The sequence below is a fragment of the Zootoca vivipara genome, chromosome 13 (genome assembly GCF_963506605.1).
Source record: "Zootoca vivipara chromosome 13, rZooViv1.1, whole genome shotgun sequence".
NCBI lineage: Eukaryota > Metazoa > Chordata > Lepidosauria > Squamata > Lacertidae > Zootoca > Zootoca vivipara.
This window is the reverse complement of record NC_083288.1, coordinates 43,253,297-43,281,131: the sequence shown is the minus strand read 5'-3', so window position 1 is coordinate 43,281,131 and position 27,835 is coordinate 43,253,297. Positions and strand designations below refer to the sequence as shown.

General features: G+C 40.4%; 2 protein-coding genes across 2 annotated transcripts; both read right to left on the bottom strand.

Moving 5' to 3' along the window:
* Positions 1–2,215: 2,215 nt before the first annotated feature.
* Positions 2,216–12,341, bottom strand: LOC118078222 (vomeronasal type-2 receptor 26-like). The gene is made up of 6 exons (XM_035101994.2): positions 12,121–12,341; positions 11,370–11,661; positions 7,523–8,386; positions 5,680–5,938; positions 4,371–4,502; positions 2,216–3,117 (listed from the first exon to the last, which is right to left on the bottom strand). Exons 1-6 carry the CDS (start codon positions 12,339–12,341, stop codon positions 2,216–2,218), a joined length of 2,670 nt encoding a protein of 889 aa, XP_034957885.2.
* A 5,048-nt stretch (positions 12,342–17,389) lies between these two features.
* LOC118078221 (vomeronasal type-2 receptor 26-like) lies at positions 17,390–27,073 on the bottom strand. The gene is made up of 7 exons (XM_060281302.1): positions 27,028–27,073; positions 26,144–26,186; positions 24,788–25,079; positions 23,176–24,015; positions 21,719–21,946; positions 20,588–20,714; positions 17,390–18,291 (listed from the first exon to the last, which is right to left on the bottom strand). The coding sequence occupies exons 1-7, from the start codon at positions 27,071–27,073 to the stop codon at positions 17,390–17,392; spliced, it is 2,478 nt and encodes an 825-aa protein (XP_060137285.1).
* Positions 27,074–27,835: the final 762 nt, after the last annotated feature.

Genomic DNA, 27,835 nt, shown 5'->3' with positions numbered 1-27,835 from the left:
GAGTGTGTACTGTGCACACCAGGTGAGGAAGCAAGAAGAGCAGCAGTATCAACAGCATTGCAGCACCTCAATTTCCTGATGGCAAATTCCCCCTCTAAATAGGCATCTCTCCTGGTCCCTCTATGGTGTCGCTATCTGCAAGAGGAAATTTGTTTAAGCAAATTGGTGCAGATTTAATGCGACTCCACCAAAACAGTTCTTAAACAGACATGAGCAAACCTTTCTCTTAGCCTCAGCTGTGTTATGAAATTTTGCCTTGAATGCTAGATGAAAGGAGATGTACTAGTTTGAAGCCTGACTTAGAAAAATGGAGAAATACTGAGAATGACGGAGCCCTCCTTGCCTTTAGATAATCTTAGCTGCCAATAGAACACTGTGGTATTTATGAACATGTAATACTTGTTTTTTTCCTATTGCAATCAGGGAAGCCATTGGGGGTTTGTCCAGGTGATTCAATCATAATAGTATGGATAATTGTAGGGGAAGGATAACCATTTCTGCAATGATACTGGGCTCTCTGAGGTTTCATAAGAAACAAAACTGCTGATGAAACCAATTTGAAACATGTGTCACCTTATTTCGAAGCTCATTGCATCATAGTAGCTGTCATAGATATGAAAGCCAAGAAAACTACTTTTTTAAAATCTTTATTTGCTGCCTCTTAAGATAATCTGCTACTCTCTAAAGGGATAAGAATGTTGTAATGTCTGTTGAAACCTTTGTTTATCCCTCATTAGACTGTTGCACAATGACACTTTGTTATTTGACTATTTCCCAAATGTGCACAATATATTTTGAGAGCGAAAGCGTCAATAGAGACTCAGCTGCCCTGTATGTGTTCTACAAGAGTCACTGTCCACACATAGGGAATTGAGGGGCTACAATCTTTATTCCTTAATAGCATAAAAGTGAATTTAGAGCTTGGCTGAATCTTGTGGTGAAAGTTCATTGGTTAGTTTTGTTGTTTCTATTAGCAAGGCAAGAAGATGACCCCAAGAGGGGGATGGGAGAAGTTTAGGGTTGATTTTTTTTCTATTTAGGTTAAGCAGCTGGCATATACCTCTGCAAATTTTATGAGGTCTTCTAGGGACATCCTCTAGTATCTGTTTTTATCTGTGTCTAGATTGCTCATAGATGCCATTACATACATTTCTTGAAAATATGCTAAAACCTCTACATAATTGGTCTTTTAAAAATAACAATCATCATCTCTAGACCATGTAAACATGAATAGAGACTGAGCCCAAATTAGTTATTAAGTAAGCAGGCAAACATTCCAAAGAATTTTATCTGATTGGGATCTGAGGGGAGCTAGGTGAGATCTTTAAAGTGGATTACCAAAGGCCACACATTTCACAGTGCTAAATCTACCAACAATTACTTCAGAGGAAACAAGAAAAAATGTGGCAAAACAAATGGGACTGAACATTTGATATTTTATTCCCCCACCCCTTATTAGTTGGTGCACATTATTCAGCTCATACCTCAGCACAACAAGAAACCATTTGGATGAAAAGTTGTAACCCAGAAAACAAGCACTGGAGGCAAGGATGGAGAAGATCTCCATGGCCACTATGTACGGATTTTCTCTGGAGCACAATTGTCACAAACAATTTTTTTCTGTGCCAAACACAGAAAAAGACCAACATGCAGAAACTGAGAACCAGTGGTCCTTCAGATGTTATTAAATTCCCACTTCCATCATCTCTGAATGTTGGTCATGTTGGCTAAGCCTGATGAGATTTGGAGTCCAACAATATCTAGAGAGCAGCCGAGTTCCCCATGTTTGTCCTAGATAATGACTGCAAATCCAAATTGAGCAATGAGGTCAATGTGTTTAACTTAACAGCACAAATATTGGTTGGGAAAAGGTAGTATGGCAATAAAAGAAATGGAGCCAGTCTTTGTTGGTTTATAGATTGTGAAAGCAAAAAACATAATAAAGGCATTGCACAAAACAAGAGACAGCAATAAAGACAATAATGCGGAAATCTGCTTTTTCAAAGGAGGCCCGTAACCTTTTAGTCTGTTCAACAAACATCAATGAGAAGAGGCATTTGCTCCTGAGTAGGAACAAAATATATAGCAGGTTGTATCAAACTAAGTTTTAGTCTTAGTAGATCCATTGACATTAACATACCAAGTTAACGATGTTCACTAATTTCAAGGGGTCTACTCTGATTAGGACTAGCTATGGATAGAACCTATTTGATTTTTATTGCTTCCTTCTTATTAGCTGTTCCCTTTTGTTCAATTCAGGCCTCAATATAATAATATAACATTTGGGGGAAAATATGCAACCTAGTAACCCAGCACTGGAAGCCAAGATGGAGAAGATCTCAACAGCCACCATGTATTTTCCTTTTGTGCTCAGGTAGGTTGGCACAAAGGACAACCAAACACTGCAAAAAACCAACATGCTGAAGGTGATGAACTTGGCTTCATTAAAACTGTCTGGCAACCTCCTCGCTAGGAAAGCCATGCTGAAGCTGATGGTCGCCATAATTCCCATGTACCCCAGGACACAGTAGAACATGAAAAGTGACCCTTCATTACATTCCACAATTATTTCTCCATTTAGTGAGTTCGTGTCCAAATCTGGGAATGGGGGGGAGGTACACAACCAAATAACACAAATGACAAACTGAGGGAGAGAGCAAACCAAGACAAGAGAATATGCCAATCTTTTCCCCACCCATTTCCGGAAAATGTTTCCTGGCTGGGAGGCCATAAAAGCCACAATCACTGTAATGGTTTTGGCCAAAACAGAAGAAATAGCAATGGATAAGATGACACCAAAAGCTGTTTGTCGCAGGAGACAGGTCCCCTTCTGAGGCTTTCCAATGAAGAGCAAAGCAGAGAGGAAACAAAGAAAGAGAGAACTGAGAAGAAAGTAGGTGAGGCTCCGGTTGTTGGCTTTGACGATGGGAGTGTCCCGGTGCTTAATGAAGATTCCAAGTACCATAGCTGTCATCAGAGAAAAAAGAACAGCCAAAGAACCTAGAGTAATGCCCAAAGGTTCATCAAAAGTGAGGAAGTTGTGCGTCTTGGGGATGCATTTATCTTGTCCCTTGTTTGGAATGTGATCTCCTGGGCAATTGATACAATAATCCATGTCTAAAAAAAGAACATATGCTTCTTAAACACTTCTATTTTCATGAACAATGAGTATCTTTCCTGGAATTCATCTTAAGAAGTAGTTATTAGTAATTATTACTAAAACTCTGAACATGAGGCTACCGTCCATTCTACCCTCCTAGCCTAATATGCTTCTGTAAGGGTTTTGAGATATTATAAATATTGGCTTCTATTTGAAAAAATCACATGATCTACCAAGAACAATTAATTATTGAAAGGATGGGTTGAAATGAAATGGGAAATACAGTAGTGGTTGGCAGGACATCCAGGGACATTATCTAAAATCTTGGTCATACTTCTTGCTCTATGTCATTCTGTTCTTCAAAAATATATTATTAATTATTTCACATCTTCTCACACTTATCAGGCTTCTTTGCATGGCAATATTGCTAGAAATGTTATATTTATGATGAATGACCTTTATCAGGAGAGAGAGAGAGACAGGGAAAGGTGACCCTGCTTCTCTAACTTGATCTCTCGTTGGCTTTCCATACCATTGTTTTGTGAATATAGATGAACAGAAGCCATGCTATATGGCAGTAGCTATTTAATAGCCATATAGAGCTATTAAAGATAATAGCTATATAAGGCTTGGGTTGCAGCTTTGGAAGGGAATCAGAATAAAGACACATATCACACATAGTATGGAGTTCCTCTACCCAGATTTACCCAAGAGGATGGTTCTCATTTCTAAATGTAATCAGAGAGCAAGTGTGGCATATCTTTGCTATAGTTTTGTTTCTGTATTTTTAATAAAGCTTCATGTTTGTTGCCACTACAGTGTATCATTGAATCTCTATAAAAGGAAACTCTCTTCTTTGCGAAACCTACATTCAATTGGCCTAGAATGAGCCTTTCATCACAAAACTTTAACCAATACATTTGGACCAAGCAGGCAATCACTGACGTGGTTAAGCCCTAAATTTCTCTTCACTTGAGCCACCTGCATTTAGGTGGAACTCTGTTATTGTAGCATTGCCCTTAACTACTCTGGTGAAACAAACAAACAAACAAATTCCTTCCAGCAGCACCTTAGAGACCAACTAAGTTTGTCATTGTTATGAGCTTTCGTGTGCATGCACACTTCTTCAGAAGTGGGTGGTGTGGGTATGTGGTGGAACAATTGTAGGCATTACAGTAATAACAACACAGGCTAGACATTCTGTTGTCAGTAATCACAGATTCAGCTGTCATTTCATTATATCCATGTGTCTTTACAATGTATAACCTACCTTTCTTGCTTGAGAACATCCCTTCTGGACATGGGGCGCAAATGTAGCAGCAAAATTTCTCCCCCTCTATTACTTTCCTGCTGTAACCAGGCAGGCAGTTCTCATTACATAAGGAGAAGGGAGGCACCTGGTCTTAAACAAAGGAGGAATTTAGCATTGAGAAAATGTTTCAGAAATGTTGATTTAGATATTATCAACATTTACATGTCTGATGATATCCAACAATGATATCCAATCCACAATGTGCAATTAAGCCATTTCCCTTCCCCAGGGAAGTGAAGTTGTGGGCTGGTCATGAGCCCATCCCGTGTGCAGGGGGCGGGGCTGGCCCCTGCATCATAGGGAGTCCCTGGCTGCATCAGTCCTTGGGCCAACCAATCTGGTCAGCCGGGGGCATGGCTTACACTATTTAAGCTGATCTTAATACCTGGTATAGTCAGTATGGAAGGACAAAGTCTATTAGATATTTGAGGACCTTCTATTGGGCCTCAAAATGAACTGGCACCCAATGCCAGGGATTACGTGAATTCGAAAGGCAATGCCAGCCAATAATCTGGCTACTGCCTTTTGCACCAGATAAAGTTTCCAAGTCATCTTCAAGGGCAGCTGCACATAGAATGCACTGCAATGATTCCATATGGAAATCAGCAGATCATGAAATACCATGGCCAAGTCATCTCTATCCCAAAGGGGCCTTAGCTGGTGAACCAGATGAAGCTAGAAATAGGCAGTCCTATGCACTGATCCCACTGGGGCCACAAGTGACAATGTTGTATCTGGGGCTACCCCCAATCTACAAACTTGCTCCTTCCAGGGGAGAGCAAGCCTATCAAAAAAGAGGCTATTTTTCCATTTCAAGAACTCAACCTGGGATACATATCACCTCTGCCTTTTCAGCCTACAGCAAGAATCAATGACACATTGCATGAAGAGTCTCTCCATTGGTTGCCTTCAATGTACAGTGGTACCTCGTTTTACGAACTTAATCTATTCCGGAAGTCCGTTCTTAAACCGAAACCGTTCTTAAACTGAGGTGCACTTTCCTTAATGAGGCCTCCTGCCGCTGGTGCCCTTCCACCGTTTGGCTAACATTCTTACACCGAGGTAAAGTTCGCAAATCGGGACACTACTTCCGGTTTTGCGGAGTTCGTAAACCGAATAGTTCATAAACACATAGCTGCCAAGTTCTCCTTTTTTTAAAGGGAAATTCCCTTATGCTGAATAGGCTTCCTCACGAGAAAAGGGAAAACTTGGCAGCTATGCATAAACAGGGCTGTTCTTAAACCGAGGTACCACTGTACTGACTAACCACTCAGTGGATAATCATAAATCCCATTCACCTGAGTCAAATCTCTGTGCCATTCAATTCTCTCTTCATTAATGGATAATACATCTCTTTTTAAATCTTGAGGATCTAGTCTTCCCACTTTGACTCTGGCATACGAGTTATTTGGGAAAGTGGCCAAGCTTGTAATATCGAACCCAGATGATAGTTCTCCATGTTTGTTAAACATGATTTCATCTGCAGCACAGTTGTTGAATGAGATCCTCTGAAGCCATGAATGGAGCTACAGGAAGAAAGAGAATAGAATAGCATTTAAAATATTGAAATATTCTCACTGAGAATATACTTTTTCTATAGATTTTACATTAAGAAAGCAATTTCCAGACACTATAAATGTTATGTGAACAAAACAAACAAAAAAAGATTCCATCTTCACAAAATAGCACGGCTTATATTGAGTAGATTGAATATGGTAGAACCAAGCTGACAGATAAAGCATAGAACTTGGATATGTCTATCAGGCACCATACAAGGACAATTCAATTCAATTCATTTTAATACATTTGCAGAATATCAATTGTTCAAGACTATTTTGATTCAAATAGTCAATGAATGAATAATCTGAATAATCACAAATGGGTTGCTTTCCCTTTCACAGATATTTGTAGATGGTACTTTCTACATGCCCCAACCTTATTAGTGGAGATACGTAATTAGATTTCATAGCTTCATTTGTAGCATAAAGGATATCCAACATTGGTATCTAATTTCCACCTGTACATTGCCAACAATTATATGACACTTTTGGATAAATATTTACAATATTAGTAAGAGTTCACTATCATTTTTTATAGAATTATAGAAGATAGTGCCACTTAAGGATAATTCCTATGTCAAAATACACTGGAAGGAGGCGCTTAGCATGCAGTGGATCCTTGGGCCAGCTTGCCTTGCAGTGAAAAGAATTTAAAAGATTCACAAGAGGAGGGAGGAGTCCCCATTTTCTGCCAAGCATAATGAAAATTGAACATCCCACATCTGTAATATACATTAGATCTTTGACAGCGAGGAGCTATTGTGCTTCGAGCCCTGAAACCCGTCCCCCATGGAAATAAAGACACAGTGGAGGCAGAATTTAGTTTAAATGTTAATGGGCAAATTTTGTCCACAACTTTATGGAATACACAAGTGTTACCGGTATTGGCTTAGCCATTGGTATCAAGATTATAACTGGCTCCTGCCCACCCTGCAGGAAGCCTGGAAGGGTAAACAACCAGCAGGGGGAGCTCCATCAATGTATATTGACTGGTGCTCACCCCTGGGGTTCCCGGGGGTCGTGGCATGGCCCTAGAACCTCCCCAGGCTTCGGACAAGATCCAGACCCCCGGATTCCTTTAACAGACTACCCTATCAACTGGAGGGGCAGGTGATGGCCGCACCTCCCCTCCCCACATTCCCCTAAACCAATGCCTAACCGCCAAACCTTACAAAGTTGTGATGATTGCTAAGAGGTAGGCAAAAAACAAGTGGCCACTGCCAATCTGCCACACTGGAAAAAAATTCCTACCTGGCCCCCGTTCCAAAAGGGGTGACCAACAGAAGTCCAAAGCAAGGCCAGATGCAAGCTAACAAATGGGTGGGTGGGCGGGTGTTTGGCAGTGTGAAGAAAGAGGGGTTCCCCATGTCGCGCCACCAAATAAATACCCCAAACCCTCAGCCTTGCCACGTTGCCAATTGGCTAAAGGCCAGTGGCATGATTGTGGCACCACCAGCTGGAGTGGGACAAAGCCCCGCCTCCAAGCCGGTTGGGGGAGGAGTTCCAGGGCTGTGCACAACATGGATCCTCTGTTAGGAGTAGCCAACTTACCTGCCAAGGTTCCACATTCAGGTGATCTATTCCACCCTTATTCTTCATCGTTTTGTCTTTGGATTCAGATGTAGAAATTCTGTGTAAGGCATGTGCCACAGCGTAGACAGAATTATAGATACTGTAGCTGTGGCCTGTCATGCTCATTTCAAAAAAAGGTCCAGGAAGGCTCTCCAATCTCTCCTCTCCAGTACAGGATTCATCAAAATCTTGCAGGAAACAATCAAATGCTTGTTCCCAGAAATCCTTGATGAAGCCATCTTCTGTTGAACTGGAAGGGTTTATAAACTGAATAAAATTTTGGAAGCCAAGATGTTCATTTGAGTGAACTGTAAATGAAATTGCTCCATGAAACATTTGAACATCCCATGTCCTTTGCAGGACAAAGAATGCAAAATCAATTTGAGCTGTCGTAATCCACACCTTTCCAGGAGTCATATATTCTTCATATTGAAGATCGCTTAAAGGCAACAACTTTTTCCACCACAGAATGGCTGCCAGCCATCTAATGATTGCTGTTTTACCATATATAAGCACTGCATTGGCTTTGGTTTTTCTGAAACCTTGAATGCTATTCAAAATGTAATCGTTCATTTCAGCGAGGTTCTGGAAACGCATCTCATCTGGAGCTCTGTTGGTGAAAGCTGAGCAGATCCCGCTCTGCGAAAACATGGGCTCCAAAGTCTTCAAGAAATGCTCTCCATTGTCATCATCCAAAATCATGATTCCAACCCATTTCCATCCAAAATGCAGAAGTAAATGAATAATTCCCTGGTACTGAAGCTCTTCATTAGGGACCATGCGGTAAAAAGAAGGAAGATCAGTTTGCTCATTAATGACTCGTTGGAATGAGCCATATGAAAACTAAAAAATTTAAAAAGGAGACATTTCAAGAAAGGCTCATACTTAGACTATAATCCTATATATATTTTTTATCTCCAATTAAGACCAATTGATATAATTAAGGCTGAGCAGACCTGGGACTCAGCTAGATTGTTATATATATATATATATATATATATATATATATATATATATATATATATATCCAATGTTTTTTATGTATTGTATATGCAATATAACACTTTGACACCAGATTGTGCTGTGGAGTCTCATCTTACCAGATTTCCCGGTATGAACTTGCAACACGTTTAACTGAATCACTTCTTTGACATGTCTAGATCCAGCCTTGGATAGCAATACATATTTATTTATTTATTTATTTTATTGAGTTATTGAGTAATTACTTATTTAAGCTGCAATCCTCTGCAAACATGTACTAGCATAGCCTCTGTTGAACGGTGAGATTTATTTCCAAGTAAATAGGGTTGCAATGTTTATTTCTATCCTGCCTTTTGATCAAAAAGTATCACAAAGGTAGCCTGCAAGGAATTATCAAGTGCAATTAAACACCCTTTTTCATTTGTTCTCATTGTGGAATGAAGAGATTTTGCCATTTTTTGGCAATCCTGTTCCCTACGACATCTTAAAATTGCTCAAAGTGTAATACTCCACCCCATCGTTCAGCCCGGACACTGAGATCCATCGCCGAGGGCCTTCTGGCGGCTCCCTCATTGCGAGAAGTGAGGTTACAGGGAACCAGACGAAGGGCCTTCTTGGTAGTGTGGAGCGCCCTCCCATCAGATGACAAGGAAATAAGCAGCTATCCTATTTTTAAAATACATCTGAAGGCAGCCCTGTTTAGGGAAGTTTTTAATATTTAATATTTAATGCTGTATTGTTTTTAACACTCGATTGGGAGCCGCTAATAAATTATTATTATTATTATTATTATTATTATTATTATTATTATTATTATTATACTATTCATCAATAATAGTATTATACTATGAATAATACTATTCATAGTATTATTATACTATTCATCACATTAATCTGAAGTAATAATATGGATTTCCATCTGAATATGTATGTGAAATATTACATCCATAAGTAATTCTTACAAATGTAACCCCTAGGTTATGCAAAATAATGTATGCTTTTCTTCTTACTTTAGAATAATAAAATTGTAGAATATTGAACAATATTTGTTATTATTATTAATTAGAATTTTATACCACTTTACATAACCAAGCTTTCCTAAGCAGTTTACATAAGATCAATTAAATTTCAACAATGTTTAATAAATTGCCACACAAAATATCTGAAGAAGTGTGCATGCACACAAAAGCTCATACCAATGACAAACTTAGTTGGTCTCTAAGGTGCTACTGGAAGGAATTTTTTTTATTTTTTGTTTTGACTACGTCAGACCAACACGGCTACCTACCTGTAAAAAATAACCCCTAGGTAACAATGAGATAAAACCAAAATATTACTGTATCTTACATGTAAAACTGAGTAGCATTTTTTTTAAAAAAAAGTCAGATTTCCAAAATAATCATATAAGTTTCTAACCTAATAATTGGTAGAATTGCTATAGCATCAAGATGGATATTCAGCTGCTGATGGAAAATAATGTGAAAGTGTTATCAAAAATGTACAAACTACTTTTAGAATGGCATAGAAAAGATGAAGAACTTAAGGCAGTGATGATACATTGGGCTAGAGATTTTGGGTATAATATCCAACTTTCATCCTGGGAAAAGTTTTGGAAAGAGGAAATAAATTTTACTGCATGCTTTTCGTTGAAAGAAAATTATATGAAAATGATGTATCATTGGTATCTAACACCAAGTAAAATTGTAAAATGTACAAAACAAGTTCAAAATTATGTTGGAAATGTAAAGAGAAAGAGGGGACTTTTAAACATCTGTGGTGGACATGTACATCAGTAAAGGCTTTCTGGGATATATAATGAGTTAAGTAAAGTGTAAAGTAAAATAAAATACATTTATCAAAAAACCAGAAGCCTTTTTACTAGGTATGATAGATGAAGATTTTCCAAGAGAAAATAAAAGACTTTTTATGTATGCAACGATGGCAGCGAGAATGCTACTAGCCCAGAGATGGAAGGAAGGAGAAGTATCGACAAAAGAAGAATGGCAGATGAAAATGATTGAGTTTGCGTAAATGGCAAAACTGACGGGGAAGATCCGAAACCAGGAAGATAAAGTATTTTCTAAAGACTGGAGTAAATTTGTAATTTATTTAAAAGATCGCTGTACACAGTTAAAATCTTATAATTTAGAACTTGTAATGTGGAATTATTTATGGTAATTATGGTTATATAATAGATGGATAAGAGTAAAAGATGCAGTGAACTTAAATCTCAATATGGAACCCTTGGAGGGAGGGAAAGAGGTCTGAAGGTTCAAAATAACCTTGTATTTTAATGTTTGAAACGGTCTTGTTGTTATATGATATAAAATTATCAGAAACTCAATAAAAAATTATTCAGCTGCATAAATGACATTAACATATCCATAAAACATTATTAAAAGAACCATGATTAAACACATTTTAACTGAAATTTACAAATGTGAAAGTTCAACAAGACTATATAATAATTCAGTACACCCTTTTTCTTCTTCCTCATCTCAAAAGTGCTTCTGAATTGGATAGTTTTAAAACTGTATTATTTAAAAAAGAACAGAGGAGAGCTAAGCTGACTGACGATGGGCTAGCTGTACTTCGCTGTGATGGAAATTCCAAAGACTTGAAGGCCTACATGTTATCAACCCTCATATAATTTAAAGTGAGGGAAATTTGGATGTATCCACAAATCTACAGAATAGACATTTCATATCCCCATCATATCCGTGTATTTCACCCTACCTTTCCCCAATGAAAAACCTCTCTCTATTTCAATCTTGAAATTGCTATCTGAAAGAGGAAAGAAGAGTAGATGGATGGGATTAGAGAAGACCCAACCGATGAATCCTACCTGTGGAATCTTGTACAGGCCTAAGATGTCTGACATGTGTGAAGAGGTATCAGAATCCAGACCACCAACGACTCCCATTAAATTCCCCTCTGTGCCACATTTGTAGTTAGGGACAAACCTATGTGACTGGAAGAGCAGGCCCAACGTAGTACGATATGTTATCCCAGCATCATAGTAGCTGTCATAAATATGGAATCCAATAGTGATATTTGGCAAAAGCTTGGGGTTTTTATTGATTTCATGGACGGCAAACACCAAAGCCAGGATGTGCTGATAGAATTTTGTCACCACGCTGCAAGAAGAATTCGATGTTTCATTGTAGAATTCTGAAATGCCTGAACAGTGCATGAAATTGTGCTCCCCCCGCCCCCAGATCTACAGGTCTGCTCTGCTTTGAAATAGATTCAGTTGCCTGGGATAGGGACATAACTGAGCAAAGATAATTCCTTTTGCAATGCCTAATTACTCCTTTACATTCAATTGGGCATCACTTTGGGTCTCTTGGAATCTCACTCCCAATAATCCCCAAAATGAATGCTTTGGGCATTTGGGGAAATGAGATTTTGAACATCTATTTTAATTCATTATAAATTAAGCTTTAGAACATTTCATTGTCTGCATGAACAATGGTTTCTTGCCAATATGCACACATTTATTCACACACTCACTCATGGGTCAGCAGTCATGAAAACAGAAGGAATTGTCAAAGTATAGTGAAAGTTCAAATCTAGGGGGTGGAACCATATCTTACAGTGGAACATCAATCTGCTCCTGAGATGGGGGTTTCTTGAAGTCAACGCCGGGTACAAGATAATAGATATAAGACACAATCCCACCAATTAGAATTTCACCTGGCTGGTGCCACTCATGTGGAACATGAACAAGATCATTCGCAGCACACATAACATTGTGTGCATTGCACACTACATGAGGAAACACCACCACAAGAACCATGAACACCACAGTCACCATCCTTCTGATGTCAACGCTGCACAGTTGATTTCCAAATGGTTCTCTGTAGCCTAATCAATAATTTTAATTCATCCTACTTTAAAGAATGCACTTTAAATTTTAGCTGATGGCCAGCCAATGCACTAGTTAAAGAGACTTGTGTCCACTTTTAGATTTGCAATCTAAAGGCTTTCTAAGGCATTTCTGTATTTTAAGAACATTATCTGAATGCTTGACTGATCTATACAGTGAAAGGGGAAAACTGCCAGAGTTTGAAATGACATAGCCCTGCCGGCCCTTAGTCCCTACACTTAAGTGTATCTACCTCAGTGGGGCTTTATATTATTTCACTCGCTTGCTTATTTCTCCCGCCCCCATACCTCTGGGAGGAAGCTCCGAGCTTTGGATTTGCCATTGAAATAATGACTGTAAGTTTGATAATTATGGAAGAGATAATAACTGCTGCAGTGTTTTGGGGCTTGGCATTGCATCAGTAGTAACAGGGTTGCACTTAGAGGCCCCCAAGCCCTTCCCCTGTAAATAACTTCATACAGACACATAATTTTAGTTTAAGTTATTGGGAAATAATTTAGGCCACAACTTTACTGATTACAGCAAAAGTGAGCTGGTAGCCTGAAAGGGTAAACACCAAACGAGGGAGCAACATCGATGAAGATCAATCGAAGCTCGTCCCGGGGTTCCTGTGGTCCTGCCACGGCCCTAGCCGCTCAAGTGGACTTCGGATGAGATCCAGGACCCCCAGATTCCTTTACCAGAATACCCTATTCCCAGAGGGGCAGGTGATGGCTGCACCTCACCTCCCCCACATTTCAATAAACCAATGCCTAACCACGAAACCTTACAAAGTTGTGACAATTGCTAAGGGGGTAGGCGAAAACCAAGTTGCTACAGCCAATCTGCCAAATGGGAAAATGTCTACCCAGCCCCTCTTCCAAAACAAGCGACCCAATCCAAAGCAAGGCCAAAGAGCACAACCTAAAATTAGGGAGGGAGGGTGTTCGGCATCGCGAAGCAAGTGCCCCCAATTACGTCATGCTGCCGCTTTTATACACCCCTGGAATCACGCCATGCATCCAGATTGGCCCAAACAGCCAGGCGTGATCCCAGGGCCTGACTGTTAAGGCTTGGGCCATGCCCAACAAGAACTTACCCAGTGGGGGTGCCTTAGGAGCCCGAGCGCAACCAGGTCCCTTGTTAAGGAGGATCCCATTTATCAAGGGCTGACATAACCATGTCTGTGAAATGTCAACATAACTTTCTGCTGCTCCACAGTAAGACTACCCGCTCTGGTCACCACAGTGGTGATGAGCTCTGAATGATGAACTTAGAAAGCAGCCTTGCTTAGAACAGAAATGGCAATATTATGATGGGCATTCTCATATTCCATTTCCAGTCCAAAATCCCTCTCTACTTTACTGCTTGGATTGCTGCATGCTGATGTGAAAGGAAGTGCATTTGTTTGTCCAAGTCCTTGTTCAGTTGACTGGTTACCACAACCAATGTACAAAATAGGATGTTCTTTCAGACTGGGTATTACTTTTAAAGTTAATGGGGAAAGCTGGTTGGTCAAAATAAACTAATATAAGCATTAGCACCCCAATCCCCTGAACATTTAGCTAGAGCACATTAAATGCCCACAATGTCCTTGTTCACTTTTTTTTCCTGTTGAGATTATGCCACAATCTCCACAATGACCCGGAACTAGAATTATTTGTGAAATTGTGAGCAATGGTTTTGCTTGCTAAAAGGAGAGAGAGGAGGGGAGGAGGGAAATATTAGAAGGAAATTCCGCAAAGTTAAATTATTTTCTGTGGGAGAAAAAGGGGGCTTCTGAGAAATTTTGGCTCAGTGCCACTCAGTGGCCTGTGCACTTCACCTAGATTATGTAACAAAATTATAAACTAGAAGACTGCTTTTGTGTAAATTAACTTGTCAGAGAAGTATTTCAATATCCTGCATTGCAAGGCGACAGTGCTGCACAGCTACTCTTGCTGCTCCAACTGGGTGTCTACGAGCTCCAGGTTGTATAAAGCAACCCCTGAATTTGCGTGTGAAGACCCCCAAACCACTCCCCAAAATAAATCACAATAGACACAAAATATTTGTTTAGGTTTTTGGCATTAATTTGGCCACAGCTTTATCGATTACAGCATGTGAATGGTTGCTTAGGCATTGGTTCGGACTACCTGAACCTGCACTCAGGCAGGAACAGGACTGACAACTGGACACCTCCAGAGGTCAGTAAGGGAAAACATACCGGGGGAGAACAGAGGCAGAATTCCGTCTCTTAGTTTACCCCAAATGCTCCCAGGGACTCTGGCATGACCCTTTTCGATAGGGAATCAGACAGAGCAAATCGAGCCCCTGGGTTCCTTTAATGGAATTCCCTAGCAGCAGCAAATGAGCAGCAGGCACAGCCAACCACATCCCTTCCACCAAACAATGAACCAATGCCTAACCGCCAACTTTACAAAGTTGTGACGATTTGCTACACGGTAGGCAAAAACCAAATGGCACCAGCCAATCAGCCAAGTGGCAAAATTTCTACCTGGCCCCCACTCCAAAAGCAGATGATCCCTAGACAGGCATAGCAAGGTCAAAAACACTGCCCTAATTATAGGGGAGGGGAGATCCGGTGCAAGATGCAGCACCTTAAACAGCCCCTAATACTCCAATCAAAGCCCAAACAGCCAAATTTTCTACCGCGGCAACAGAGGTGCACCCAATGGGGTGCGGTGGCCATCCAATCGGGCCCGCCCCAGCAACAAGGAGACAGTTTAGGTAAGTGTTTGCAACCAACTATAAATAAGCTTTCCTCTAACCTACCAGTGAGGTAAAGCACATTTACACACGGTCAGCTTGTCCTTTTAGATGCAGGCTGCTTTTCAACTTTTCAGTTTTATTTTTTGCTTCAGCAGTTGTTGCTGTCTCATTCACTTATTCAAGCATAGGTTGTTGTTTGTTTTACTCAGGCATTTAATTTCTGATTAGTTAGGTCAAGGTTAAGGTTTTCCCTTTTTGGAAATAGGCATGATTTAATGGTTGATTTAAATATTGTTTGATTGTTTGATTATGTAAGCCACTCTGTGCACCTGACAGGTAAAGAGTGGGGGATATAGCAAACACACCATTTGGAAGGGATAAAGTTGGAATCACTTATGAAATATAATCCAAGCACATTTCAGGGAGGAGGGAGAAATAGTGGCTTGCAGTGGGGGGTCTCCTGAGGTCAAGATCAGGAAAGGATAATAAAAGACACAGTCCAACCAAGGAGGATTTCACCTGGCTGGTGCCATGTATGTGGGACAGGATCATTAGCAATACATTTAAAACTATGGAATTTGCACACCATATGAGGGAACGGCACCAGCAGCACAAGCACCAGAATAATACTCCTCCACCTCATTGCAAAACTTTACAGCTTCTGTCCTTTCATAGGGCAGAATCATAATTCAAAATAGCCTTAATAGATTGGAGAACTGGACCCAAAATAAGAAAATGAATTTTGATAGGGAGGTTCTGCACTTAGACAGGAAGAACCAGATGCAGAAATATATGATGGAGGAAACCAGGCTTACTGGCAGAACATGGGGGAAGGATCTAGGGGTCTTGGTGGAGAAGCTTAACATGAGTCAACATGTCAGGAGTCCAGGTTCTCAGCTTGATAACACACTAAGCGTAGCTAATTAAAAAGGAGGATTTATTGCAAAAACAAACAAACAAACAAACAGATAGCTCGGGACGGCTCTAACAAAGCCTCCGGCACCCTTCTGAAGACTGCTTCTGGCATGACCAGAAGCAACTGAACTTTCACTTCTTATATCTTTTGTTCTGCTTCCTATCTTGCAACCCTCACATTCACTGAGAACTTGGACTGAGAGGGTCAGCTCCCACCTCTTCCCGTTATCTGAGAAGCTATCTCTTAACTCGTTCCCACATGTTTGTGCTTCCAGTGAGCTTTGACTGCATTCTAGCCTGCTCTCCATTCCTTGCACGTCAAGGTCAGGAGGAGCTGGAATATGCAGCTGCTGGCTTTCCTCTGTCTAACATCAAAGCAGCCTCTCTGTTCCTGGCTGTTTTCTGCAGTTAGCTGCAAACTTTCACTAGGAGCTGGCTCATTCCTGACACAACAGTACGATGCAGCAGCAAAGAAAGACCTAATTCTATTCTAGGCTGCATCAACAAACATATAAAGTCCAGATCAAGGGAAGTAATAGTACCACTCTAGCCTTGGTCAGATCATACCAGGAATAATGTATCCAATTCTGGACAACACAATTGAAGAAGGATGTTGACAAGGTGGAGCGTGTACAGAGTAGGGTAATCAGGATGTTCAAGGGTCTGGAAACCAAACCTTAGAAGAAACAGTACAATGGAATGTGTATATTTAGCCTAATATGTTTAATATCCTTAGGGTATATAATTGCCATCTTTAAATATATCAAGGGCTGTCTCAAGCAAGCTTGTTTCCTGTTGCTCTGGAGGGTAGGACCCAAACCAATGGATTCAAGTTGCAAGAAAGGAGATTCCACAACTAAACATCAGGAAGAACTTTTTGTCAGTAAAGGCTGACGAAAGAGTGGAAGGGACTCCATCAGTTAGTAGTGGACTCGTCTTCATTGGAGGTTTTACAGCAGAGCTTGGATGCCCATCTGTCATGGGTGCTTTAGCTGAGATTCCTGCATTCAGGAGTTGGGACTGAATGACCTTAAGGTCTCTTCCACCTCTACTGTCACATGTTGTATATTAAAGAATTGTAGTAAATCAAGCAGAGCAATACAATAAAAAAAATAGGTGTGCAAGTAGAAATACATATAAGAAATATATCTGAAAGAGATTTAAATTAGATAAGTCAAGGACTAAGGAGCATTCAGAAGGCCAGATTTCACGTTGTACCATGGAAAGGGAATCCTGTAGGTCTATATTTGTTGTGTACTGCAGTCAGCAGCATCTATATCAAGAGTACCGGAAAGCTGAACTCTTCACAAACAAACAAACCTTAAAATGTTTTAAAAGGTATCCACTATATGATTTCAACAATTAGATTGTTACTTATTTCTCTTTTTTAGCTGCTCTTTCGAGTTGAGTTCAGGCTTGAAGACAATAATATAGCATTTGGGGGAGAAGATACAACCCAAGATCCCAGCACTGGAGGCCAAGATGGAGAAGATCTCCACAGCCACCATGTACTTCCCTTTGGTGCTTAAGTAGGTTGGAACAAAAGAAAGCCACACACTGCAAAACACCAACATGCTGAAAGTGATAAATTTGGCTTCATTAAAAGTGTCTGGCAGCTTCCGAGCAAAGAAAGCCACAACGAAGCTGACAAGAGCCAGTAAACCCATGTAACCAAGAAGATAGTAGAACATGTTGGCTGAACCTTCATTGCATTCCACTATGATTTCTTTTGGCAGAGAGTGCATGTCCACATCTGGAAAAGGAGGATCAGTACAGAGCCATACTATACAAATACTTGCCTGGACAGAAGCACAACCAAGAACAATAGAAGTTGAAAATCTTTTCCCCACCCATTTCCTCATCTTGGATCCTGGTTTGGTGGCCATGAAAGCCAGAACCACAGTGAGGGTTTTAGCCAAAACAGAAGAAACAGCCACTGAGAAGATGATACCAAAAGCAGTTTGTCGTAACTGACAAGTTAGTGTCAGAGGCTTCCCAATGAATAGCAAGGAGCAGAGGAAGCAGAGCAGGAGGGAGATGAGCAGCGTGTAAGTGAGATTCCGGTTGTTGGCTTTGACAATGGGAGTCTTTCGATGTTTGATGAAGATTCCAAACACCAAAGCTGTAGTTGCAGAAAAAGCCAGAGCTAGAAGAGCCAAAATGATGCCTAAAGGTGCTTCATAAGATAGGAAGTTTTCTTTTTTGGTAATGCATTGGTTTCTCTCTTGATTAGGATACCGATCATCTTGGCACTGGAAGCAATCATCCATATCTTGAAGTATAAAGAAATCAGGATTACAGTTATAGCATTTTGACTCCCACTGAGATACAAATATTTATGGTCTAGGATCAGGAAACTTTGAATTGTACTGTTCTAGAATTCACTGTGATTTACAGTATACACAATACAAAACATTACCTTTTTCAGGAAATTGTTAGAGTGTTAACATGTTTTGTCTTTAAGGTAAGCTATTTTTGGAGAATGCTTCCCAGTGGATAATTAAATCAGAATTAAATCTAAATAATAACTCTCTTTTTTAAAAAATAATAATAATCAATTTTTATTAGATTTTCACTTACAAATCAATCATATCAAACCAATTATTCCAAATTATACAAATATATATCTATTAAACCAAATATTATGCCAAATTATAAAAAAAATTCTTCCCCATGCTTCAAATTCTGAGGGTTCTGAATATCGATAATTGCTGCCCTTCTAATCAAAGTTCCAAGTTCTTTCCAATCATTTTAATCCAACATAGTCCAGATCTTTTCCAACAGCCTCTGAAATGTTTTCAGGCGAGATTTACCACAAAGCCTATGTTTTCTGTCCAGCTTTCCCATAAATCCTTGCATTCTCCTTCCAGACTGGAATATATTCCAAGCTGTGCCGTTTGTAACGGACAGATGCCCTCTTAAAGATCCAATAAGTTATGTCCAGGCTTCTGCTCATTAATTCCTCCAGTCGCAGATTTGCAGTCTTTCCAGGCAGGGTCAGCCAAATCCAGATATTAACTAACATCTTATAACAAACCCATGGCTCCCCCGCCCTTTGACTGCTTTCCACTCCCCGGCCTCCATTTTTAGCGAGCTCAATTAAAAGTGTGTCACAAGTCGTAAATCTTCTTAAAACCACCCACAAAGAATTTTAACAAGCTCCAACCGTTGATATAACCACCATAGGGAAGCTTTCCTAAATATTAATTCTCAAAGAGTTTGTGTTTATAGATTTATACAATTCAAATTTTAGAGGGATAAAGTCCCTATGCTAGCACTAAGAACTTTCAAGCTATCTGGATGGAGAAATATTAATTAAACTTTAATGTTTCACAGCTTGCCAGTAGAAATGGTTGTAAAATAGGAAATTTCATTTACCAATATTCACAGCATTTCCTATCCCAGAAAGGAAGCTTAATATCAACGGAAGACTAACGGTACTAATATAACCTAGTTAACACACCTAGGAATATGGTCAAAAAAACCTCTTAAATTGACAATTCGAGAGTTTTGGTGATTAAGTAAGTTGTAGTCCATGCAAGCCATGATGTTTACAGGTGTGGAGGTAAGCAGAAAATATGTTGGTTGGTTGTTTATGATATTGGTTGGTTGTTTATGATAAAACACTTCTATCACTAACACACTATTTATATGGAAGACATCCCGAAATATATGGAATTAGGTAGTTGTAATGCCACTATTTGGTGCCAATGATAACAGAGCCAATTAACATACACCAAACCAAATGAGAGGTTGTTGTTGTTCTTGTTAATGAGGGTGTTTGTCAGCTTCTTCCTGCACAACAACAAAAGAACATTATCCTTTCCGTGTTGACTTCAAGCAGACACTATCTGGAGGAGTTTCAGACGACAAGCAAGCTATGGATTATTAGCTTATGCCAGGCATCCCCAAACTTCGGCCCTCCAGATGTTTTGGACTACAATTCCCATCTTCCCCGACCACTGGTCCTGTTAGCTAGGGATCATGGGAGTTGTAGGCCAAAGCATCTGGAGGGATATAGTTTGGGGATGCCTGGCTTATGCTCTGCTATGAAGCAGCTTTGAAAACAAAATTGACTAAACCCGCTCTTGGGCTCAAGGGACAGAAACACATTGCATTCATTCATATATAATGGTAAAGGGGCCCCTGACCATCAGGTCCAGTCATGTCCGACTCTGGGGTTGCGGCGCTCATCTCGCTCTATAGGCCGAGGGAGCCAGCATTTGTCCGCAGACAGCTTCCAGGTCATGTGGCCAGCATGACAAAGCTGCTTCTGGCGAACCAGAGCAGCGCACGGAAATGCCATTTACCTTCCCGCCGGAGCGGGACCGAACAACGGGAGCTCACCCCTTTGCAGGGATTCGAACCGCCGACCTTCTGATCAGCAAGTCCTAGACTGTGGTTTAACCCACAGCGCCACCTGGGTCCCATATATATATATATATAGACAACCTGACAAGTAAAGATTTATCTTCAAGTCTTGTGTAAGGCATCTATTCTATCACAAACAGCTAAAAAACAAACATGTTCTCGATATATTTGATATACTATAGCATACAGTCCCCTACCTGTCTGGTTTGAAATCTTCCCTTCTGGACATGGAGTACAATTATAGCAGCAAAATGGTTCCCCCTCTTTCCTTTGTCTGCTGTAACCTGGATGGCAGTGATCATTACACAAGGCAAGGGGCACCACCTGCCCATAAAACAGAAGGTATTGCATGTATTCTATTATATATATATATATTGTTCTTTGCCTTTTCATCAACAGGGTGCTGCATTGAAATAAGGCACCCAGAGGGTTTTTTTAAAAAATAAATTAATTAGTACCCCTAACTATACAATGGTTGTGACAATCACCAATATTTGTGCATATTCAACCCAATGAAGATAATAGAATCATAGAGTTGGGGGGGACTTTGAGGATCAAGTACTCCAACCCCCCGCAATGCAGGAATATACAGCTGTCCTATAAAGGGATCAAACCTGTGACCTTGGCATTATCATCACCATGCTCTAACCAACTGAGCCACTCAGCCAGCAGATAGTTCAGGAAAAGAAAATGTCCAAGACAAATGATCTACTGATGTGCATTTCCCTTTCATAATATGTTTTTAAAGATGCAAGTGGCAACTTGGTACCTTTAAAGAAATGAATCACAGAAATGAAACGAAAGATTCCTACGAAGCACAATTTTGCATTGCATGCTTTCTGTGCTTGTTGCATGTGGATGTTCTCATTATAAAACATTTATTTCATTACGCGATTTTAATTCCACATTAGGAAAATAACATTTCAAACATCGCTACATCAGAAATACAGTGGGTAGGCAGAGGTGTATGGGAGCAAAAGAACACGCCAAAAATGATATAAATTTACAATTCCCTGACACCTAAAATGTTCTTCCACTGAATGACTACAAAGGCTCTAACCCTTTGTTGCTAGGCACACCACACTAACTACCTTCCACTTGTCAACAGATCTTGGTTCCACTAGATAGTGTAGGCGCTTCAACCAGTGATTCAGGGCAGAGCTGCAGGGTTTTAAACCCTGGAAACCAAGACCGCTACAGTGACATGTAAGCAACCCACCCCATACCATATAAAGAATCAATGAAGCTAAAAGGAACTCCTTCATGGTTATAAAACAAATCTGGTGATTGTCTACCTATAGACCTCAGAAGCTGCAATTCTGTCTCACCTGGTTAAAACTCTGGTGCCATGTAAGGATCTTTTCATCAATGGAGAAATCACTGCCCAGTGGAGCTTGAGGATCCATTTCCCCAACTTTCACTCTTAAAAAAGACTTATTTGGGAAAGTCACCCAGTTGATAATATCAAATCCACCTTCTAGCTCACGTTTCTCATTAAAAAAGACAGTGTCCCCCGCACTGTTGTTAAACAAGATATTTCTCAGGAAAGGTTGAAGCTACAGAGGAAGAAAGAGAATTGTAGATTTGGTAAAATAGAGAACGCACCACAAAGGTTCTGTTTTTTTTCTTCATGCTGGGATCAATTCATACTATTTGTTGAAACTCCCCTTGAGTTTTAAGGGGAGACATACCTGCCCCGTTTCCATTTTAGAAACTTATTTTGTATTTTGCAGCTAAGAAGCATTTTTTACCTAGAAGTAGTAGCTGCCTTCATTGAATGTAAGTAAACCTTATTAGTTTTCCAATTTTCTGTGGTTTATTGTTAGCAACAGTGAGAAACTGAGGATCAGCAGAACCCAAATAAACAGGGATAAATTATGAAATTTCCTAATTCCTAATTCCTAGCTTCCAGTAAACAGCAAAAGTGTTTGGCCTCATGTGTCTCCACACAGGTTGGACAGGAGGCTTAAACTTTAAATTCAACTCTTTTCAGCACCAGCTAAAACCATTCAAGCATTGCAGTATTAGCAAGACATTTGACTTAAATTTGCCAGCATGCTTCCGTAGACTTCAATACAAAAAAAAACCCTCTTGTACTGCTTATCCAATTTCACCAAACCAATGAAAGTGTGTGTTGCTTGACAAACCAGAAGTAAGTACTTCAGTAGTTTTTATCACAATTGGATATAAATACAGTGGTACCTTGGGTTAAGTACTTAATTGGTTCTGGAAGTCCCTACTTAACCTGAAGCATACTTAACCTGAAGCGAACTTTCCCACTGAAAGTAATGGAAAGTGGATTAATCCCTTCCAGACAGGTCCACGGAGTACTTAAATGGAAAGTACTCAACCTGAAGCGTATGACTGTATATGGCATGTTTGGGTAGAAAAAAAACAAGGTTTCAAGTGGGTTTTTTTTTAGCACTTTTAAACTTAATTGTGGTATTTTATATCAGATCTAATTGAAATTTGAACCATCTATTGATAGCATCAGAATGATATAACAAGAATCCATTGTATCTGAAGAAACAAGTTTTTATTAGCAACAGAGTTATGCAGCTTAAACTCAAGGAACCATGTGTTTGATTCTCACATTAACTAGGGCCACTTCTGTGCCCCTAGGGTAATAAATACATAAAACGTTCCAGGGTTATCAGATAAAAAGGACCAAATGAAAAAGCAACATTTTCTGTGGAAGTGGAAGCATCTATGTGTTCTCTCCATGCTTTAGTCTTATGCTTAGATATTCATTAAAAACATGACCTGCTTCCATGTTAATATTTACCTGGAAATGTGACTTTTGAGGTCTTAGAAAGTCACCAAGCACCATATCTCTATGTTTGGTTCTGGATGCCAACATTGCATGCAAAACATGTGCCACAGCATAGACGGCATTGTAGATGCTGTAACTTTGGCTGGTCATCTGCATTTCAAAAAAAGCCCCAGGAAGGCTCTCCAGCTTCTCCTCACCAGTGCAGGATTCCTCCTCCGTCTCCATATCTAGAAACTCGCAACTGAATGCCTGTTCCCAGAACAACCTGATAAATCCATCGGACTCAGAGTGGGGATTTAGGTTCAGGAGGAAACTGTGGAACCCCTTAACCTCACTGGAATGAATGGCAAAGGATAAGGCACCATGGAAGTTTTGTATATCCAGATCTTTGTGATATGGTTCCGATGAGAAATCCCAGTCAGCGGTCATAACCCACACTTTGTTTATGGGACTCACACTCATCATTATGCCTACTAGTAGCAGCCATTGCAAACCTGTCTTGGTGTTTTTGTCTGCATTGACAACAAATACATTGACGTTCGTTTTGCTTAGGGACTCAGCCATATTCTGACATTTCTCTATCATCCCCAAACCACCAGAACCGCCGTAGTTTACCACTCTCTCAGTGACAGCTATACAGATGCTATTATGGGAAAGCTGGCGTGTCAACATTTTCACAAAGGTTTCTCCTTTATCGTCAGCTGTGACAAGTATGCCAACCCACTTCCAATGGAAATAGAGAAGAAGCTGAACAATGCCCGTGTATTGATGTGCTTCACTGGGAGCCATTTGGTACAAGGAAGAAATATGGTCTTTTTCACTCACCGCTGGAGTAAATGAAGAATAGGTGATCTAGCGAAGAACAGAGGGATTTTTAAATAACCAGGTAGGATATTTATGTCTTTAAATAATCAAACACACTTTTCAGTACATCATGCTTCAGCAGAGGGAGAGATTGGGACCACAACGATTCCATTAACTCCATTCCATTAGGCTGAAACAGTGCAAATGCATTATGGTGAGTGCTGGTTTGGTTTCATCACACCAACCAAACTCTTCACGCCTACACCTTTCCTTCTGATTACAGCACACCAAAATGATGCTGGGAGGAAATAGAGCTGGTTTCCATGTGATACTTCAGAGCAAAATTTGGAGAATATTCTAAAGCAGGCATCCCCAAAATTCGGCCCTCCAGATGTTTTGGCCTACAACTCCCATGATCCCTAGCTTACAGGACAAGTGGTCGGGGAAGATGGGAACTGTAGTCCAAAACATCTGGAGGGCCGAAGTTTGGGGATGCCTGTTCTAAAGCATTGGTTCTCAAACCTTCCCATATTTTCTACTCACAAGGACCACTTACATGGCTGAAAATTATTGAGGCCAACCAGACGTATGATAGTGAGGCAGAAGCAAAGTTTGGCATAATCAGCTGACAATTCATGACTATTTTCTACAGATAACTATGTTATTTAAAAAAAATAAAAATACGCAAGACTTATTTGTTTTAGCCTTCCAAAAAGCAGTCTCCTTTTCTTCTCCCCCTCTCAATGCCCTGGGAATATACACTAAGGCTAAATCATATGCCATAGTTGTGGAATCTTCATTCCAGCCACACTCTTCCTACCTGTAGAATCTTATAAAGTTCCAAGATAGAGGCCATGTGGCTTGAAGTTTCAGAGTCAAGGCCCCCAATGGCAGCTATCAGGTTCTTCTCAACACCACATTTGTAGTTGGGGATGGTTTTCCTATGATGAGAGATGAGGTTCAAAGTATTCTGATAAGTCATCTTGGCATCACAGTAGCTGTCATAGATCTGGAACCCCAAAGTGATGTTGGATAAAATGTTGGGGTTCTTGTTCACCTCATTCACAGCAAAGACTAAGGAAAGGACATGCTGGTAGTTCTTTGGCACTGCACTGAAACAATAGAGGGATTATGCATTTGGTGGGTTTCCCCTCCTTCTGCTGCACAGAGCTCATGTTTAGAAAGTGAATAAACACACAAACACATTAACCCACAAGATTAAAAATTGAGGATATGCAATAAAACTGAATTTTGTAAGATCCAGGGTAGACAAAAGAAAGTAAACACTTAGGTAAACTATGAAAGTTGTTCCCACAAGTGTTGGCGATGTCTACCAACTTATACAACTTTAAATGAAGATTTGACATTTGTATCAAGGGAGATAGCTACTGATCGTAGTGGCTATGTTCTCTCCCCACCATTGGAGGCACTATGCCTTTGAATCCCAATTTCTGGGAATAGGAGCTGAGAAGACTCCTGTAACGTTCAGGACTTGCTTGTGGGTTTCTCATGGCCATCTGGTAGGCCACTGTGAGATCACAGTGTAGGGCTATATAGGCATTTTGTTGGAGCCAGCAGGGACTTTCTTACATTTGCTAGTTCTTATCACCTCCCTGTGGAGAACAGACTGAAATGTATGACACAACTGCTGAAGGGCAGAGTAGGAAGAAGGGTAAAATATGGCTGCAGATCAAATGTGAATTTCAAAGGATGTCAGCGTTTTAGGTTTCAAAACTTTTCAGGAAATCTATTAGGTTTTCCTTTCAATGGAAATTGAGCTAATGTTCTCCCCTATTCCTATTTATGGACAGTCCAGACAATGGCCCCATGTCATTGACTCTAGATCAATCTACTGCCTGTCTTCTCTACTACAAATCCTACTAGACACCTGCCAACACTGAGGAGACTGCTTTCTGATCATACTATCACATTTATTATCTAATGTTTATGAATGAATGAATGAATGAATTTATTAATACAGTCGCAGACCAGCATCAACACGCATAATATCACAAATCATAAAACATATCAAAAATACAAGGGACAGTGTGAATATGACAAGGATTTAAATATAAGAATTACAATTACTTATTAGCGTACCCCCTGTTCCAATGTTTATTATTTACATACATAACCACAAGCTTCCCCCCCAAAAGAATAAAAATTATGTCCTTACACATATTCATCAGCAGGTGTTTCCTTTGGCTTTTCCTCAAAGTCTATTGAAGTGAAGATAGGTGCAAGGAATTGTGAAGTGATGCCACCAATAATAAAGTGTCCCGGCTGATAATACTGGTGTTGGGCGTTGAAGAGGTCAATCACACAATGCAAAGCAGAACGTGTCAAAAATAGAGGGAACACTATGAGTAGGGTCCAGAAGGGTAAACATAACATCTTGAGATGTGGAGGTTCTCCTCTTAACCATAAAGCACCTGTTTGAGTCTAAAATGCTTATCCTCACCCAATGCCAGCATACTATTTGCCCTCATCAGCTCTAGTCTCTGTTTATAAATGGTAGAATAGCTGTCATTGGCAATGGGGTGTTTTTTTTAGAAGCAATCTGATGTTTCTCTGTGGCATATGGGCTTCAAAATAACTTACAGATATTGCTAGAGAAATAATGAACTACTGTGTGTTAAGATAATAACATGGTACACAGTCGCGGGGGTGGGTGGGTTGCAAGGTCTGGCACCATGTGCAGCAGAAACATTAAACAAAATATGTTTTGCCCCCTTGAGAAGATATTATCTGTTGCTTTGCAGATTGGACAGAGCAGGAAAGATCTGAATGAAAATAATAGTGGACTAGCCAGGCCATGGGAGAAAATGGAAATGCTTGTGTTCCATTATGCTCCAGAGAAGGGAATGTTCCACATTAAAGCATTAAGCACTTCATGGCTCATTGGAAGGCTGCCAGAAAAGCCCCTCTCTCTGTTGTCTGATGCTGTAAGCAGATCCAGGCCCAGTGCTTTCAATAATCATCTTTATTGCTCAGTAATCAAGGAGCCAGCACATCCATCAGATAAGCAGGAGATAAAGTTCTGTCCTCTCTCATTTATACCTCCATCTTTGCATTTTTCCACTGTGACACAGCTTTTCCTAATCATTCTAGCCTTTTCCCAACCCTTATTTCCTGCACTGAGAGTGGGGGAGGGGAAGGAGCTGAATCAGGACTCTATTGCAGAGGAGGAGACACAGCCCTCGCTCCTTCTCTCTCAGCGTCTGTGGCTACCTGAAGCCTCTCCCCTTCACCCTCACTCTGGGCTGACTATCTGCTGTGTGGACTATCAGGACTTACCTCAGAGGATGCCTGGGATCAGGACAAGGCCTCTTTCTTGTCTAGCTGAGGGGTTAATTTTTCAGATCGAATTAATCTGTGATGCACTTTGCCATTGCAATTGAGGGGGCTCGGGCCACACAGCATCAGAATGCCTTTTCACATGTGCAAACCATGGGGCATCTGCATGACACGTCAACACACCCCACAGCATGTGCAAGTGACGTCAGGACACCCCATGGCATGTGCACATGGCCTGCTGACATCACACTGCCCAGGCACCCCCGATCACAGGGGCAAGGCTGCATGCATGCCCAGTGACAAATAACCCATTTGGGGGCAAGATACTTGAGATAGTGGTGCCATCCAACTCCAGGTACACTTAGAGGAGACTGAATGTCTGGATCAATTTCAGTTTGGTTTCAGGCCTTGCCAAGGCAAATATACTGACTTGGTTGCCCTGGCTGATGACATTTTCAGGCGAGAAAAAGAAGGAGCGCAACCCACCTCACTGTTCTGGGCTGTCTGTTCTGCAAATGTGCTCAGGATAGACTTTAAAACTCTAAACAATTGAGAGTGCATCTCCTTCCCT